We start from the raw sequence: 18,699 nt of genomic DNA, 5'->3' as shown, positions 1-18,699 counted from the left end.
CAAACTTAAAAATATAAGCAACTTTCTCAAGTAATATAACATGCAGCAGGCTGAATGACAGTGATCAGTGCCTTGACTACAAATAAACACTCCTAAAAGGTGTATGGATGGACGAGCGGAGCTATCGATCCATCTACGTACAACGTGCAACTGGAGTTTACATCACTGAATGCAGTGACAATGTGCAAAGACCCAGTTGTTGAAGCAGGTAAAACAGGAGGAGAAGGATCTAGAAGACGTACGGTGGATGGGCAGCCTGGGCTCACCCTGCGGTCTGTCGCTTAACTGGTGGCTGGACGCTGATGACACACTGGCACTACGGATGAAACCAAAGGTGGCCAGTCGGCCGGCGGGTAGGCGGGTGAAGCCAGGGGGTCTCAGTCCCGAGTATCCCGGCTGCGGGATCAGGGACTTTGCAGGGGGGTCTGTGCCGGGCTTCCTCTGGTCTGCTGGAAGGAAGATGGAGGATGGTATCATATAAATCACAAGATCGGATTCCAATAAAAGTCTAAAAAAAATAAAAACAATGCTGAATCATATCTTCACGATCTTTAATAACAGTGAAAACATTTTTTGTGCAAAATTCACCTTAAAAATCAATAGTAATGAAGGTAACTCGTTTTCTTTTAAATTCCCAGACCCACTGCTGACATTTGGCACACTGTGAAGTCTCCCCTTCACAAGTACATTTCTTCAATCTTCCATTCATTTCTCAATTTGCCCACAATTCGGGCTATAGCATCATGGAAAAAAGTCAGCCTTCCAATGAGCGGAAGCTATATAAATGTGTATACGCATCATATCAGTCATGCCAAATCATGCCAATAATACTGTGATCAACAAACGAACCGAGTTCTTCTATGAAGAACCATAACTCTCAAAGTATAATGACAGAAAGTCAAACAAGATGAAGACAGCAAAGCAGATACGGCAGAACAGTGACCCTTTAAACCCTGATCAAAGCAATGACATTCGAAGATTTCAGTGAAGTTCCATTCTAAAACGGATATAGTTAATACAGTAACTTTTGTCAAATGACCAGGACAGCATATTGGGTTAGATAAATAATAGTGACAATGAATCGAGGTGACAGCATGCTGAGATAACTTGTATTAATGAGCGCTTTATGGTGCTGAAAGGACAGCTCCCTGACTCAGAGTAAACTTTCTGAAATGTAATCAGAGTTCCCCTTCAAGTCCTCTTAAGACCTTCAGCAAAATACCCGACATAATGAGAATTTACATGGGGCCACCCATTCATTATTCCTCTTTAGACAAGAGATCTGATCTTCCGTTCTACCTTCTTGGGCAAAGCCGAGAGAACACGTCTACCTCGGGAAATCACTGTGCCTCGGAAAGGGAACATTAAATCAGCAGAACAGACATCTGATGGATGAGATGGAATCGGGGGAAAGAGAGAGAACACCGTGACTTTTTTATGTCAGAAAATGGGCACGGGCAGAGGCCATGAAGCAGCTGGCTAGACCACAATGTCAGAGATGCTAAAATTTATTTTTGAGAGGGAATTTTATTCAGTTCCTTTCAACTCAGTCCAATTTGCTCTAGCACTACACTGGTTTCACTCATAGAAGGAATTTTTTTAAAAAAGAAACAAAAACAACGAGAACAGAGTTAATATGACCCTTTTAAGCCTTGAAATAAATGCTTGGTTTTAAAACAAATCCCTGTAAGATCACTGGACTATTGTAAATACTAGACTTCATTTAACTTGCACTTCACAGCAAAGGAGATCCCTGCTTCAGGACAGAGGTAGTCTCACCTACAATCTCCAGGCAACAGAAAGCAGGTGGACTGGCCGCACGGGCCGAGTGACCGGGGGGCAGGGCCGACCTTTGCCCTGCAAAGAGCATGCGGGTCTTGGCCGAGGGCAGCCTGGTAACAGCGCCCAGTCCCAGCTGGGGTCTAATGATCCGTGGAGAGCAGGAAAGACTCATAGCCCGATGCTGGCCTAGCGAGGGGGCAGGTGGGTCCTCGTACCCGGGTCCCTCGAGGACAGCAGCCCCTCGGCCTCTCTGCAAATAAAAAGAATAAATATGACAATATGGTTCAGTGATGGGAACCTGTATATTAAAGTGAGAATTCAGTCTTACACGACTGGTAATGAGTTAATGATGCGCTTGTTGCCAAAGTAAAAAGCTTTGTGATGAAACTTAATATCCAACTAAAAAAAAAACTATGAAAGAAAAGTCAGCATATGAGCCTCTTCAACCTGGTGTTGACAATGTCTACAACCACTTGTCCCAACCAGGGTCACGGTGAGCTGGAGCCTAACCTGGCAACAAGGCTGAATAGAGAGCAGACACACCCCAGACATGACACTAGTCCACCATAGGGCACCCCAAGCAGGACTCGAACCCCAGACCCACCACAGAGCAGGCCTTGGCCAAACCTACTGTGCCACCGTACACCCCCTACATACTACAAGAAGGCCTTAGGAAATGTAACACATTTTAATTAACTGCAAATAAGTATTCTTCCTCTTGGTCAATACTTATTTATCTATTTATAAATCAATACTGATTTTATTCACTTCTGACAGCTACTTCTGGATATTGCTGTGTTAAGTGTGCAACATTGAAATTAGCCATAATTGTACATTTGACTAGACAAAAGGATTTAGTCTGGGTCAGGATAGTCGGGGAGCGGTGATGACAACCACCCTGAGGTCTTACCACAAATTTTCAAAGGGACCTTTTCCTGTTTTTCATTTGTAGAGAACTGTGGAAAGGTTTTGGAAAAGTGTAAAACAGTACTAATTTCCTAGAAATCAAAGCTATATTTATTGCGCGTTCAGAATGAGGCAGCAATACGTGAAAAATGTCTTAAGGACTCAACTCCTTTTTAAAGCCCTCTAATTATATAAAGCACAACTGGACAGACACACACACACACAAGATATGGAATCAAACTTAGACACACATGAAATTGCCCATGCAGACACACAAATTTGCTCGCTTACCTCATACAAGCCCTCACAGAAGCTCTCAGATTTCCCCATCAGCCTATGGGGTCCAGTGTGGCCAGAAGGTCGGATCCCAGAGACCACCAGATCCTGGTTCAAGCAGCACGCTTTCTCCACCTCATGTCGGTACTTGTCGCTAAGAATAGGCGGGGCCTTGGTGTGGGAGTGTGGGTGGCTCACAGCCTTGGACTCCCTACTGGGCAGTGGGCGACCCTGTGATGTCAGTCTACAGGGGAGGGTGGAGGCCTCATAGGGGAGGGCTGACGGATGGGGCCTCCCTTGAGGGCTCCGGCGGATAGAGGTGATGATTTTAGGACGTACATTCTTGGGCTTTGGGAGCTCGGCTGAGGGTGTTGGTGACCTTCCGCTCCTGGTCTCTGGCTCTGCCTTCTCCTCTGGCCGGGAAGGGTGGTGAAGGATGGGTTTGGGGATCCCACTGCTGGGGCATGGAGTCTTCCCAGGAAGTTTAGATGTTTCATGGCGCTCTTGGGGTGGTGCTTTGTGGCTGGTTGCCCTTGCAGGGGACATCGGGGGCCTCCTGACAGGCGAGCCAGTGGTTTTGGGGGATGGCGGCGTGGCGGGCCGGGAAGGACTTCCCCAGGGTCTCCTGGCCAGCTGTGCCTTCTTTTCAAGGCTTGGACTTGCGCTACGGTTCCGTTCAAAGGAACCCTGCTTTCTCAGGGCTTTGGAGTCAACACTTGGTGGCTGGGCGGGCATCTTGCCCATCTGTACTTTTGGGTGGCTGCTGCTCACTTCGTCATCTCTGGGAAGCCGGCCATTCACTTTGTGACTCATCCTGCGTGAAGGAGATGCTGGGCATCCTGACTGAACATCCACTTTGTGCCTGGCTCCATCAGAGCGGAGAGGTCGGGAAGAGCCGTTTTCATCACTGGTCTTCAACTTCCAGCCGTTGTGATATCCCTCTGTTCTCTGGAAATGTTCTTGGTGAAGGTCAACATCCATGTCCGTGGTGTCCATTAGGTCATGAGTACATTCCTCAGGTCCACTATCTAATGATGGGCTCCTCTGATCTTTCCTTGTTTTTTCTAACTCTCGATGACTTTCATATGAGGTGATGGTTGAGTTCAGGTTCATATCCACACAGACAGATGCCATGTTACCTTGAGCAGAACCCTCTGATTGACCGGGTGTCTTGTTCTTCACCGGGACAGAAGGGGGGGACTGAGAGACCAAAGTGAGGTCTTCAGAGATTGTCCTGTTACGATCAGCTGAGGTGTGCTGAGACTCCAAAGCCTGTATCTCAGCAGTGCTGTCCAGGGCGCTGCAGAAACTTCCACCAACAACTGACATGGTAGAAACGCAGGACACAAAGACGTCATTCTCGGAACTGAAGTCCGCTGTAACACACATAGCTCTAGCTCCTGGAGAGTGGGAGTTGGTGAACTCCTGATCTGGCAGGTTCCACCGTGATACTCGCCCCTCTTCCCCATCACAACTCATCTCTTTACCTGCCAGCACCAAGCTTAACTGTGTATCTGACAGGGACCCACACCTGGCTCCTGCTGCTTTTTCATAATCACGCTCCTCTTCCACTAGACAGGCCTCCAATTCCTGGCACTCCAGCATCTCAAACTCCTCCAGGTCAGGATCATCGCACTGAGAGTCGGTACCCCAGATGATGACCTTATCCTGCTCATCGTGCTGAGAAACCAGAGGTGGGAGGGACCCCGTATCATCTCTATCGCTCCTGCTTTCAGTGGTTGCATTGGGTTCCTGCACCTGGTTGGCATTAGCATCACCTTTAGGTACATAAAGGACCTGCCTGTTATTGTTCTTCATCTCGAACTGGTGGTCCTGAAAATCAGGACCCAGCGGGCCTCTGTGTTCGCTTGGTACGTTCATTACCACTCACTGAGGTCTTGAAAAACTCATCATTCTAGAATCCCAGAAGCATTGTCTTCACTCATCTCAAATGTTGTGCGTTTTGAGCCTCCTTACAACATCAAATTTCAAAACGGGATGTTTTGTGGAGATGATCTAAATAAGTAGCTTCTTGGTCGATGTTTTTGATTGATAGCATCAGAAGAATGAGAGAATACGGTCTTTGGAATTTGCAAGTTCTAAAACACTTTTGGATAGCGTAACCTGTAAAAAAGAGAACATGTTTTAGGACAGAAAAGTCTTAAATTAGCCATAATTTAGTCTTCTTTCCTACGTCCTCATGAGAGGCACATTTCATTTAATTAATTTCGTGACAACTAAAATAGCTACTCGTGTAACGCAATGTAAATGTTAAAAAGAAAAAAAAATATTAGGAATGTGATCAGGAATTGTGGATATTCTGATAAAGTTTTATGCAGCTACTTGTGTGATGAACATTGATATGGAGGAAAGAAATAAACTAACCGTACTTAAGAATCACTCATCAGCAACTATGTCTCTTTCTCCTAATGTAATGCGCATCGTATGTTCTATGAGATGTATATTGCTTTGGAGAAAAATATCTTCTAAATAAATAAATATAAATGTAAATGTAAAATAAAATGTCACAGGAAACCTGAATGAGCTTCAGATTTCAACTAAACCGTAACCCTAAACTTTTACATATATGGCCTCCAGTGAGAATGAATCATAAATAAATATTTAACAGATGTTGGAATTAAACATTATTATTCACACAACAAAATATAAATCTTGCGTCAGGAGTACGTAAAGCCTACTGAAAGAAAACAAAGTACAGGAAAGAACTTCTGGAAACAGATAATTGCAAAGTTGGATTTTTTTACAACTTCTTCCTCAAAAAAAAAAAAAAAAAAAAAATCTATATTTCTTTCTTCGTAAACATGGTGTAAGGCAGTCCAAGATGCATGGGCATCTGGGAGTGCAAGGGTCAGTGCTGCCACCTTGTACTCGAAGGACCCAGGTTCAAATCCCACCTCTTGCTGTAGTACCCTTTAATCAAGGTACTTACTCTAAATACCACCGTAGTACACAGATCTGGAGTGTTTGTCTCTTCTCAAAGTTTTCCTTAGCAGATTCCTGGGGAATGATCTCAGGATTTTCTCCTTTTGGCTGTGAAATCAGTGATATCAATGTGTGTCAACAGCTCTTCACTTTCTTTTTTAGGACAGTTATCCAGACTCCAGGCTGATGTGCACATAAGGAGTAGCCACAAGAGCAGCGAATAAGAGCTTACAAGTTAAGGGACACGTTGATGGAGCATTGAGCAATAAATTGCTTTGGGTAACGCTTTACATAAAATAATGTAAGTAATGTCACACCACATCCCATCCATTCATACATTTACGCACACCAAGAACTTATTAAGGGGAATCGTACATCAATAACCAGGACGTGTTGCTGTAACTGGGATCATGAGAAATTGTATGTTTATTGGGACGTTTCTGTGTTTGGCTTGATGGAATTCTCTTTCTCGGCTGCACACGTTTTCGCGGTTGTTTTGCCAGTTCAGCATGTTTAATTCATGAGAATCATATTTCCAGTTTTTACACAGATCAATCCCTGGATTTTCTCAATGTGAATTAACAGTTTAGGGCTGAGTTGCTGAAGCCAGGCTGCCGATGTGTCAGCAACACAGGGACAGGAGGGGTGAAGCTCGAAAGATCAGCGGTTCATCATGATTCTCTGATGGATCACCAACACCCTGAGCAAAATAAATGCAATAAGTTCATGAAGTGAAATGTGACATTTACTTCTGCACATATAATGCGTTATATCTCAGGGAAGGTACACGGAAAAAAATACAGTAGCATACTTATCCCAAGTGTAAAAGCACGTGAAAAGTACACACGTGCTCGCAAAGTCAGCGGTCGGCAAGAGAAGAAAAAAGTTACACCTCTAACACTAGTCAGCGGCATCGAAACGTCTAATCTATCAAATGGCATGTGTTTGTTATGCTCTCAGGACGTTGCTCAGTAATCAATAAGATAACCAATTTCAGAAACACAGTAAGTGTTGCCAGGATGCATCTAAATGCTCGCTCTTAATGCGCCAATGGCAAGAAGAGCGTATGACAGCCAAGAAACGGGAGGTAAGTCATCTGACTGCTTACATTTACATGTATTTATTTAGCAGATGCTTTTCTCCAAAGCTACATACATCACAGAGAAATACAATTTGCGCATTACATTAGGAGAAAGAGAGACATAGTATAGACATGTGATTCTTAAGTAAACTTAGCTTATTCCCTTCCACTTTACGCACTGATGTTCATTGCACGAGTAGCTGCATAAAACTTGATCAGAATAACCATGATTCCTGATCACCTTCCTCATATTTCTTTTTCTTTGGAGATACATATAAACTGCCAAACTGCTAACTGCTATATGAACTACTTATAATTAATGCTGAAATTAAAAACAGGTGATGGAGTATGCAGCACGTACATTTCGAACTGAACAGTCAGGTCTGTTTTTTGATTCGAAATTAAAAAACAAAATGCAAATTGTTTGTTTTTTGTTTTAAAAATGAAAAACAAATGATGAATTAAAACCATTTTTTTTTTGCTCAAAATGTAAAATATTTAAAAAATGCCTCATCTATAGTTTCTTGTCGTCTTTGAGTTATTTTGTTTTGTGGTATTCTTGAACAATCCGGATGTTACCGAATTGAAACTGCGCATAATCCATCAGTGGCCTCATCGAACATGCTGGTTTCTCTCAAAGTTATTCATAAATTAATATGGATCACTAGGTGTTTTCAGTAAGGGATGATGACATGACCGCCGAGAAAATTGGCAGGATTTATTTTTCAGGGGCTTCCTTTTAAGAATCTTAGTACTAATTAAGCGCAGGTGTTAAAAGCACCATGAAGTTCTAGGTTATAGCTCTAAGCTACTTGTTAGATTAGAAATATTGTGCACTTCAGGGCATTCATCATATTTGGTACTGTGAGATTTTGATTTCTACATTTTGCACGATTAAACGAAAAGAGAAAAATAATAAACAAGTCCTTTTCTTTTTTGTGTGTGTTCAGAAACAATAAAGAGCTGCTTTTCTCATTTTTCTGCTTTTAATATTAAACCAAAAACGAATGAAAGCATTGCAATTAGAATTTTACATTTCAAATCAAAAAAAGAAAGAACGCAACGTACACGGACCCTGTTGGTATCCAGTCTTATAAACCAATACCCAGCAAGGTCTAAGTGGGTGGCACTGTGACTAGCGCTGCTGTCTCACAGCACCTGTGTGGTATATGAGAACGTGGGTTTGATCCCTGCTCAGTCTGTGTGGAGTTTGCATGTTCTCCTTGTGTCTGCATGGGTTTCCTCTGGGTGCTCTGGTTTCCTCTTACAGGCCAAAGACATGCTGTTCAGGTCCCCCCATAGTGTGTGAGTGACAGAGAGAGTGTGTTCCACTGCTGTATGGATGAGTGACCCAGTGTAAGTCACCTTGGTGAATAAGGTGTGTGGGCTGAAAACACTACATAGAGTTCATTGGAAGTTGCTTCGGAGAAAAACATCTGCTAAGTAAATAACCAAATAATACAGGCTTGAGAAGAAAAAAAACAGAACAAAGAAAAATGGAAGCGGCAGCAAGCTGCTAATTGATTGCATTTAACATTTTTGTGCTTGTCAATCTCAGCTCTGCCTTTGCACGGGAAGAGGAGAGGCGACATACTGCGGGTGTGGACAGCGCTATTCCACCACGCAAAGCCAATTAACTCACCCTTTCCCGCTGTCGGGGCCACGGACGCCCATCAAAGTATAATTATCACACAAACCCGTGCAGAGGTGTGACCGATGCACTCTGACAGCACCTGACACTGGCTGTGATTTCCCACAGCGCTGCTGTAGTCGGACACTTTTACTGCAGCCCAAAAACATCTGTCCGTAGTATACAGGCTGTGTTAACGGGTGCGGTATGATCCATCTGCTGTACAACTACAGCAGCATCCGCCGTGCTGCCGAACGAGCGATGGTGCAAATGGAATAGAGCTCATGACATCAAATGGTCCGAAAGCCCAGTATCGGAGAGCCTCGGTCACCACACCTCGCCCTTGTTCCGGCGCTCAGACATCTGTTCTAGGATAAAGCTAGGTACTCAAAACCTGACGTGCTTCGGAAAGTCTCTGAAGCTGTGTCCGAGTCTCGGGAAGGGAAGGGAATTGTTTACGTTGACTCATTTAGCATATGCTTCCCCCAAAGCAACAAACAACTTAGAGTAAACAAAAGTGCATTTCACGAACAGACAGAAACAGAGGTGTAAACGTGCGATTCTGGAAGTACAGTCAATTCCAGCCGAGTAGCACCAATAACACCGTTATTTCGAATATGAAAGTTTTAGGGGGGTGTGGTGGCATAGCGGGTTTGACCGGGTCCTGCTCTCTGGCGGGTCTGGGGTTCGAGTCCCTCTTGGGGTTCCTTGCGACAGACTGGCGTCCCATCTTGGGTGTGTCCCCTGCGTTGCCGGGTTAGGCTCCAGCTCGCCACGACCCCACTTGGAACATGCGGTTTCAGTCAATGTGCGTGTACAAAATTTTTTTTTGAACATATAATGTAGTGAAGGTTCATGGAGCAGATTTCAGATCAGGAGAGAAGTGGATCTACAAGTGTTTTGAGACCTTTCTTGAATGTTGAGAGGGATTGAGCAGTTCTGAGTGAGAGAGGGAATGCATTCTACTACACCAGAGTAAATCCCTGGATGAACTCAGAGGATGGCTGTGAAATCGGGGCAGAGATATTGTATCAAGTACCAGTATTTTTGTGCAACAGCAGAAACGAGGAACATACAGTAAGAAGCCTGCTTTGTGTACGCCTGCACTCAAAAGCTGTGAGCAGTCAGAAAATAAAAAAAATACTTTCAGTAACATATAAATATGCAAAGCTAGCTCTATCTGCCTAGAAGGATTAAATATGTGTTGACAACAACGCAGAATATGCTGCGTTAAAAATAAATTTCTGGGTCAGTCACTAATTGCTAAACACGAATATTAGTATTTTCATTGCTTTTTATGCTCCAAAGTCAGGCCATCATCAAGAGTCATCTTTATAAATAAAGGAGACAAGTTGGGCTGTAACCCGGTGTTTGTCCAGTCTCTCACTGGCCCAGTAAGGCTTACTTTTAGTGAAGCTGTTCAAGTACAGTAAAGTCGAGTGGAAAGTGAGAGTCCACCTGGGCAACATGTATGGCACGAACTGGACAGACGAGTAAAAGGAGAACAACTCACACGTGTCCGACATCACAGCGAGACGGTAAAGATCAATAGGGCCAAAACAGAGCCAACCGGATCATAGAATTTAGTGGTCTTATTATAATTAATGAAGTTCCAACTTTTCTGAGGCTTTTTATAGCCAGATTTGTACATACAGTAGTTTTTGTATTTCTAGGTTCCATTATAAATACTGATTTAAAAAAAATCTAGCTTCCAACACATAAACTTGCATTTTTTCCTGGTATTGTATGTTAGTGAAGTACAGGATGGCTCAGCTATGGTAAAGTTCTGTATTAACACAGTAGGTCGTGCAATGTGAACATGTTCTTGGGAAATGGATGCTGAGGTCAGATTCCATACGCACCACAAAGGGAGGCCGCAATAATGAGAGTCAACAGCAGGGCGGCGCAATTTCATTGCCTGGGCTTTTGTCAGTCAGTCACGGGGCAGAGAATCTCTTTCTTTGAGGAACATCAATCCGAAATGAAAAGGAGAAAAGATGGCATGATGCTGAAGGTGTAATTATACTGTCAAAAACAAACAAAGGTGTCCCAAGCTGTGAACATGTGCGCACACACTCACACGCACACACTCTCGTGCTCATCTGCCCACGGAATACATGCTGTCAGAGTGGAAATCCTAACTGAAAGCCTCATCCTAGAAGAGAGTGTGTGTGATATAGTCATTCCCATATACAGTATATGAATAATTCTCGCTGTCAATTGCTGTTTTTACTTACTGTACCCTTCACCAAAGGAAAGCTCTCGCCCTCGTTATGAGCACTGACACCGAGCACTGTGGAACCAATGACTATGTGTGATGGGCCCCCCAAAGAGACACCACTTTAACTGTCTCCTTTGTCTTTAACTCGAGGTTTGATGCACATACCTGTCATTTCACTGTTGCGCGTGTGATCTTTTACTACAGCCCCCGCCAGAGGACGGCGCTGCCGTTCCCATCCTGTTTCTCTTCCTCTGTCTACATGAGTAGGACATTGTGCAAATGAACAGAAAGGCTACTCCACCCCCCATGCAGAACCCCACTGCCCCCACTGAACCCCTTCCCCTACACCCGCCTTATCAGTCAGAGCTAAATGGCGATGAGGTAACCAAAGAGCTGCGTTCCATCTGCACCGGCAAGTGTCTTTTATGTCTTGTCCCCTGTGGCCCAAAAGCCTAACACACACACAGAGCCAACTGCCCTCTGCTACAAAGACGGTTAAATCCCGATCAGAACAATCACACGCATTTCACACCAGAGCACTTGGCTTCACACCAACGGGGGGTGGTCTTCATGAAAATTTAAACACAGAGTGAAGTGCCCCGCTGCCAGTGCCACCCTGCCCCCCTGCCCCCACCCTGCTCTTTTTTTTTTTGTCTCACCAGGGGGCATCTCGTGTGATGATTACCTGTCAAGGTCCAAACATGTACAGCATGTACAGCAGGGCTCTGCCGGGGGACAGCTGTCCTCCATTTATGCATTTGTCATTCTCCCCACCCAGATGTATTTCTCCTTCCCAAGTTAATTAAATATTTATATTATTATTACAGGAACAACAGTAGTACGTTGCCAGCAGACAGCCTTAAAGTTAAAACCAATTGTTTTTTTTCGACTCCACATACAGTATATGGATATACTGTTACTATAATTGGTGTAAAACAGGAATAAAAATGTAAACGTAAATTCTCACATTCCGCAGCTGAGCTCAGATTCCATATTTACCTAAACTAATGTTGGCTGAAGGGGAAGAAACACATGTAGAGATCGCACCAATCCCAGCGCATCAGCCGTACTTTGTTCATGACGTGCTGGCAGGAACGCCGGAGACGGAGACGTCCGTGATGAGAAGGAGCCGTGTGAAATGCAGCACATGTGCGAATGGACCGGGACCACAGCCAAAGTGGTGATACGCCAGCGGTCACTCACGTCCCCGAGGCTGGGGATACAGAGAACGACAACCCCCCGCCCCCACATCTCACCATTTTTTAATGTAGTTCAGTGCCAGTAATTATCCGGTTTGTGTGTGTGTGTCGGAGAGAAAGATATAGAGAGATTAGAGGAAAACCCAACACATACCACTGTATGCCACTAATAATAGGATTGCATGCTTAGTGCTGATTTTTTTCTGTGCCCAATTGCTTGTTGACATGTGCTCCTCTGCTGCACCCACAGCAGGAGGACCGAACTCTCATCTGCAGTAGCCCCTCCTCCAGTCCTTGTCGCTCTGCCATCAGCACGGTGACAAATAAAGTCACAGGGATGGAAGACCATGGAGGACAAGAGGTTCAGCCAACAGGAGAGCAGCTGCCATTGTACCCCTGGGGCCGTGGAGGTGGACCCCAGAGGTGGCACGGCAGGGTGGGCTCATCCTACTTGCTCTCTCGCTCTGGAAACAGATGCTAGGATTCTGACACCTGGGAGTGATCCGCTGCCGCACTGCGCCCTCAGTGACACACACACACACACACACACACACACACACACACACACACACACACACACAAAATGATCTGCGCTCCAGGGCTGGCGTCTGTTTATCTGAGCCATTGCATCTGTAATGTGAAACATCTCACTGTGCTCTGTGGATTCTGTGAATTAAATGCGCGTTCACTGTTATCATTAACAAAACTACACATGTGGAAGCAACTGTATAAACAGCTTAATTTGAAACCCCGAGCAAAGAAAATGCTCCTGTAGCGTGACGGAAGCAATATTCTTTGGTCAAGTATATCTTGTGTCATTCAGCATGTTCTACGTTTACTACAGTATTCCTGGTGAATATTCCCCTTTAAACTGCTATATGTTTTTTTTGGAAATTGGATTGTGTACAAATAGCTCCAAAGCATACAGTATGTTTAGTGAGACTACAGTGCATTTTTAATAAACACTCTCACTAAAGCAACACACCGGGCTGTCCTGCCAAACTCCTTCACCCAAGTGAAAAATCTACTCCTTCTACTCTGTTTTAACAGTTCCCTTATGCCTCCAATCAACCCCAGCGCAAAACAGTAATATGAAAGAGTCGAAAACCCGATGGGTTTCTGCAACGTGCAGAATCAGATTTTCCAGAAAAGGATATTTCATACCTTAATTGTTAAAAGGAAAGAAACACTCCAGATGCCAAGCTAGGACTCTGGGAGCAATGTAGTCTTACATGTATTCATTTATCTGACACTTTCCTCTAACACAACTTACACTGTTAAACTACTTACAATTATTCTCCCATTTGGACACCTGGGTAATTTTACAGGAGCTATTTTTAGGGTAAGTACCTTGCTCAAGGATACTACAGCTTTAGGTCCAAAGGCAGCAGCTCTAACCGCTACACTACCCACTGCCCCCACTGCTGTTGATAATTCAGCAAACGAAGATAAAACCGTTATTTTCGTCTCAAGTCAGCGCGTTCTTTCCCAGCTGCAAGCTTCGCCACTTCAGCCGGACAACTGAGCCAGGATGAGAACGCAGGGCTACGTTCCCACAAGACGCTTTAGGCCATCCAGCCATAGGTCCATTTTCAGGAACCACGTACTGAATAGAATACAGACATGGTCGTCCCAAGGAGCACAGGATGTGTGGTGAGGTACACCCTGGATGGGGTACCAGAGCACTGAGGGTACTCATACTAGTGATTCACACAGCTACACACAAAGAGCAATCTAGATCCACCAGCGTGGGACAAACGCGATGAATGACTTTCCAATAAACTGCTGGGCACAGCAGTCAGTCAGCACTGTAAGGATGGCTGTGCATTATGCTTTGCGCATTGCACACACACAGTGAACCGAAGGAACACGATCAACCAAGTGGGAGGATGCATTGTGAGCCTGAGAAAGATTCTGCCTGGCTGCGATGTGTGTGGGTGCTCGCTGTTGAGATACAACGTCTTCAACAACACCCGACATCTCTTGCTGACTCAAACAACTGTGGTTCAGCAGGCTTTGGAAGAACACCTCCATCTTCCCCGTATTTGTCACACACGTCACTCACAGTAAACGTTTATCCTCTACCTTTCCTCCAAGGGGTCTTTATTTCTCAACCCTCCCCTCGCCAGCTTGGAAAAACAAACAAAAAAAATCCAGTTTAGCAATACTAACAGAATTAAAGAAACAACTTCCCCACTGTCCCTTCTGAATATTTATAATCCCTCCAGAACAGTGAATCAGCAATTAATAAATTTTTAAAGAACAAAAATAAATCCCTCACTTGCTTACTGTGTGTTTTTTTTTATGATTAAGTTAACAAAGGCGGAAAGGACATCCTGGCTAAACACCGCAGGACTCAAATGTCCCACTGGTCAGACAGCATGTGGACATGGCTGGGTCCACACACTTTTTTTGCAGTCTCACTGAACTTCTGTAGGTGAACACATCTAGCATGAATGGGCTGTTCCTCAAATGGGCAGAGGGGATGAGGAGCTAATTGGGGTGGTCCATTACCTCCCCCTGGACCAAAGATCTTGGCCGGCAATGAATTCTACCCTTCTGACGGACTGAAAACGACATTCCATTATACTATACTGCAAAGAACCATAAGAGTTCTGCCAATTACCATTCAAAGATGTCCTCTATACCTTTTCATATAACAACATATACTGTATAACCATGTCCATTGCATGTACAAAATGTGTATAAGTAATTCCATGTGCAACACAAAGAAGCTCTGCTCAGTAGCAGACACCATCCAAGAATGCACAATGCAGTAAATATGAGACTTTCACTGTGAGTATAAACTCACTTATTAAATACATACTTCATCACGTCTGCAATCTATAGATGTATAGTGAGTAAAAAAAGGAATATAAAAACAATACATAAGCAGGAATGTCCTCATTGACATGCACCAAATGAGGCCTGGTGGAAGATGTACTTAAAGTGACTTGCCTACAAGGAGTCAGAAAATCACTTTCAGTGGTTCATAATCAGGGGTGCGGTGGCACAGTGGGTTGGACCACAGTCCTGCTCTCCTGTGGGTCTGGGGTTCGAGTCCTGCTTGGGGTGCCTTGCGACGGACTGGCATCCCGTCCTGGGTGTGTCCCCTCCCCCTCTGGCCTTACGCCCTGTGTTACTGGGTAGGCTCCGGTTCCCCGTGACCCCGTATGGGATAAGCGGTTCTGAAAATGTGTGTGTGTGTGTGTGTGGTTCGTAATCTGGAATCCGACATGTATATCTAACCCGTTGTTATGTCCTTGGGAAAGTCATTTGTATGGCATTTTTTTTCTTTTTAAATACAGCATAATAACCCATCACAGAGAAGTGAGAGGATGACGAATGGATAAATGGACATGAGAGAGAAAGAAGAGCCGCACTTTCCACCTGATTCAGCAACTCTTAGTGTTGTGTTGGACTGTCAGGGTGAATGGATTAAAAACTACCCTAATAAATGTTGAAAGACACACTCAGTTGCCCGGTCCTGTTCCCATGGTGATTTAAAACGCTACAGTCTGGCAATGCCTGGCTGTAATAGAGTGTCGCACCTTAGCCCTGGAGCTAAACCCCAGAGAATTGCCAAGCTCTTGCATTATTTCCTTCCTCAATACCTCATAAATAAATAATGGCTGAACGAAGGACCCTTAAATTTAGTGATGACTGCAATCGATACAGCAAAGACAAGATGACACACACCATAGGCAGAGCAGTGATCTATGGATTAGATAAACATCTGAATTGTTACAGTGACACTTCGTTCTAATCCATTTTACTATTTCGCCCATTTATCCAGCTCCCAGACACCACCAAAACTGTCAAAACTGACATTTTGCCATTTAAACATTTACAGATTTACAAAAATCTGTCCTGCTATCCTGAATGAACAAAACAAATTAACTTTTAACAAATCTTTTAATACTATTTTAACAGGCAAATCTATTGAGTAAAGCTGAAAGTTAATGCTGTGTTTTAAAATTTGAATTCTCAGAAACAGCCAAATATTTACAGTAAACATTATTATTATTACTACTTATTCATTTAGTTGTCACTATTTAATTATCACTAAAGCAGCTTAAAATTTTAAGCAACCACTAATTATTCACTCATTTATAAAGCTGTGTAATGTTTACTGTATCAATTCATGGTAAGTACCTTGATCAAGTAAGAGCGGAGACTTGAACCTTAGTACTTTCAGTGCAAAGTGATGGCACTAACAACTACGGTATCTGTTGTCATAAGATTCAAGCCCATTATGATGGTAATGAATTAATGTTGTGGGAGAAAGGAGTGCATTATTAAAAAAGCTATTAAACTGCATACTTCAGCTTAGCCACTTTACCAAGACAATAAGGCATTGTTTGTTATATTAATAAATGGAGACTGAATGCATCAGCTGGACATAATTCTCTAAGGACCATGTTAAAGTCACAGTGTCATCAAGTGCCTTGTCTGAGAGCACCTTTAAATGTCAGGCCTCAGCGAAACATAAGAGGAGGATCTCATGAAGCGTAGAAGGTCGCTCTTTGCGGCAGCAGTGTCCTGGCGCTCCACGAAGAGAAAGGAGTGATGGGCATCAGTCAAACACAGAAAGCACAAGATACAGCTGCAATACTCATCCCAGGGGTCTGATTTACATTCACCCCTCCCTCCCCCAACCAAAGTGACCTTATAACAGCCCACTAAACATGCTTTGTACTGCACATCTTCACATGAGAACGAAGAAGCTCAGAAAAACACCTGAAGCAGACTAAGGTTTGGAGTATTTCATAAATTTTACATCAATACTTTATTTTAGAGAAAAAAATATTGATGTAGAAATTGTAGCTCTTAGGTGTATAGTACGGTTATTCAATGTATAGTATGGTTTCCTCAATGGGCCTTGAGGAAAACTAACATAGCAATACAAAACAGTCCTCATCCTCCCTAAAGGTCCAATGCCTCAAAAAAATGTTTTCGGGTGGCAATGGTTGGCACAATACCAAACAAAAGATTAATAGATAGCATGTTTTTAAGGAACAGCAATTATAACATTTCTGTTTTTCCACATGGGATGATGCCCTCCTATTGTATGCTACTTCATACAATATTTATGAGCCCTAAACAGCTGTGGTTTCCTGCTGGAGAAACACACAGTGACAGAGAGTAAAAGGGCCAGCAGCTGTATAGTGGTTATGCCCAGCCTACTGCAATCTGAAAGTACCTGGTGTTAAATCCCACTCCTGCTGTAATACCTTAGATCAAGCTACTTACTCGGAATTGATATAGCAAAAGACCCGAGAGAAAACATAAATAAAACCATAAAAGTAAACTGAAAATAAATAAATCTCATGCCTTTCACTCAGACTAAGTGCATACTTCTGCTCCTCGTGCAACAAAAGTTCAAGTTACAAATTTGTGAAGATATTAATTCCCCTTCTATTGATATCTTTAATTGCATTTTTCACTTATTTTCTAAAATTCTGTTTGTTGCAGAGCAAAATAGCTGGCATAAAGATTAACTCAGACTGATCTGTGAGACAGTCTTAATTAACCTTGATTCTACAGCATTTATGGCTCCTGTCTAGTATTCCATAGTGAAATGACAAGATGATTAATAGTAAACATGTTTACGGAATGAATCGGGATTAAATAAACGTTTAGAGACCATGTATTTTTATTCATTTACAATTAATTTCATTCTAATTTAGTTTTAATATGAGAAAAATCATTGATAGAAAGTCTTACAAAGTATTTTAATTTATTATTGCTGTGCCCAAGAATTTTACAGAACCTAACCCATAAATCGAGTGAGGTGTTATTCAGCTTTTGTGTAACAAAGCTGAAAACGAGCCAGACAAAAGAATCTGAAAACAGTCAGAAGCCGGCAAATATTGTACATGGTTATGGAATGAATTAGTCAACAAGCAAGACTGGATAAGAGCATTTTAAAACATTTTTATTTTTGCCAATTTTAAATTAGTCTTAATTTACTCTTCATTATTCATTCACTATTGCTAAGCGTTTATCCAAGTTTAGGTCAAGGTGGTCCAGAATCAGTATGCTAGGGTAGGCAGGGCACACCAGGGACAGAAAACAAAGACATCCATCACTGGGCAGCCAAACACATTCATTTGCTCAAACACACACAGATACTAAGTCCAGTTTAGGGTCGAGCAACTGACCTGAATCAGATATCATTTGACTTTGAGAGAAAACCACGGCACCCTAAGCAAACCGATACCAAAACACCCCAGAAGTTCAGAAAGAGCAGTGCTACCACGTCACTCCTAAATCAAAGCAGAAAAATAGAGATGTCCCTTAATTTATTTACAGTTAGGTTCTGTAAAAGTCTGGGATATAGCTATAAAAAATACGAGCCACACGCAGGACAGTTTAGAGTTACAAATTCACCTGAACCACGTCTTTGAACTGCGGGAGGAAACTCGCGCAGACACAGGGAGAACGTGTGAATTCCACACACAGTCAGATTCGAACCTGTGCTCAGGCAACCCGAGTGTTGTGACAATGCTATTTGCTGAGTCATCATGCCACCCAATATTATTACCCCTTTAAACTAATGAAAATATTACAATCTCAGTGGCTGAAACTGCTTGCCCCATACAGGGTTGCACCAAGCCAGAGCCTGAGCCAGCAATACAGGGCATGGGGGGCACACCCA

At 43.3% G+C, this 18,699-nt stretch overlaps 1 protein-coding gene across 4 annotated transcripts in view; it reads right to left on the bottom strand.

Moving 5' to 3' along the window:
* mtus2b (microtubule associated tumor suppressor candidate 2b) overlaps window positions 1-18,699 on the bottom strand; it is a 49,639-nt gene that overhangs the window by 29,172 nt on the left and 1,768 nt on the right. For 2 of the 4 annotated variants that reach the window (XM_029255845.1, XM_029255846.1), the window contains exons 2-4: window positions 2,980-5,088; window positions 1,780-2,032; window positions 243-449 (exon numbers count right to left, since the gene is read on the bottom strand). In XM_029255845.1, the coding sequence (XP_029111678.1) occupies window positions 243-449; window positions 1,780-2,032; window positions 2,980-4,845 (2,326 nt within the window). In that variant the 5' untranslated portion in view covers window positions 4,846-5,088. The remainder of the gene's footprint in view (window positions 1-242; window positions 450-1,779; window positions 2,033-2,979; window positions 5,089-18,699) is intronic. The other 2 variants (XM_029255848.1, XM_029255847.1) reach the window with 2 other exon arrangements.

The sequence above is a fragment of the Scleropages formosus genome, chromosome 10, assembly GCF_900964775.1.
Source record: "Scleropages formosus chromosome 10, fSclFor1.1, whole genome shotgun sequence".
Lineage (NCBI taxonomy): Eukaryota > Metazoa > Chordata > Actinopteri > Osteoglossiformes > Osteoglossidae > Scleropages > Scleropages formosus.
The sequence above is the reverse complement of the archived record's forward strand: the minus strand, read 5'-3'. Positions and strand labels throughout refer to the sequence as shown.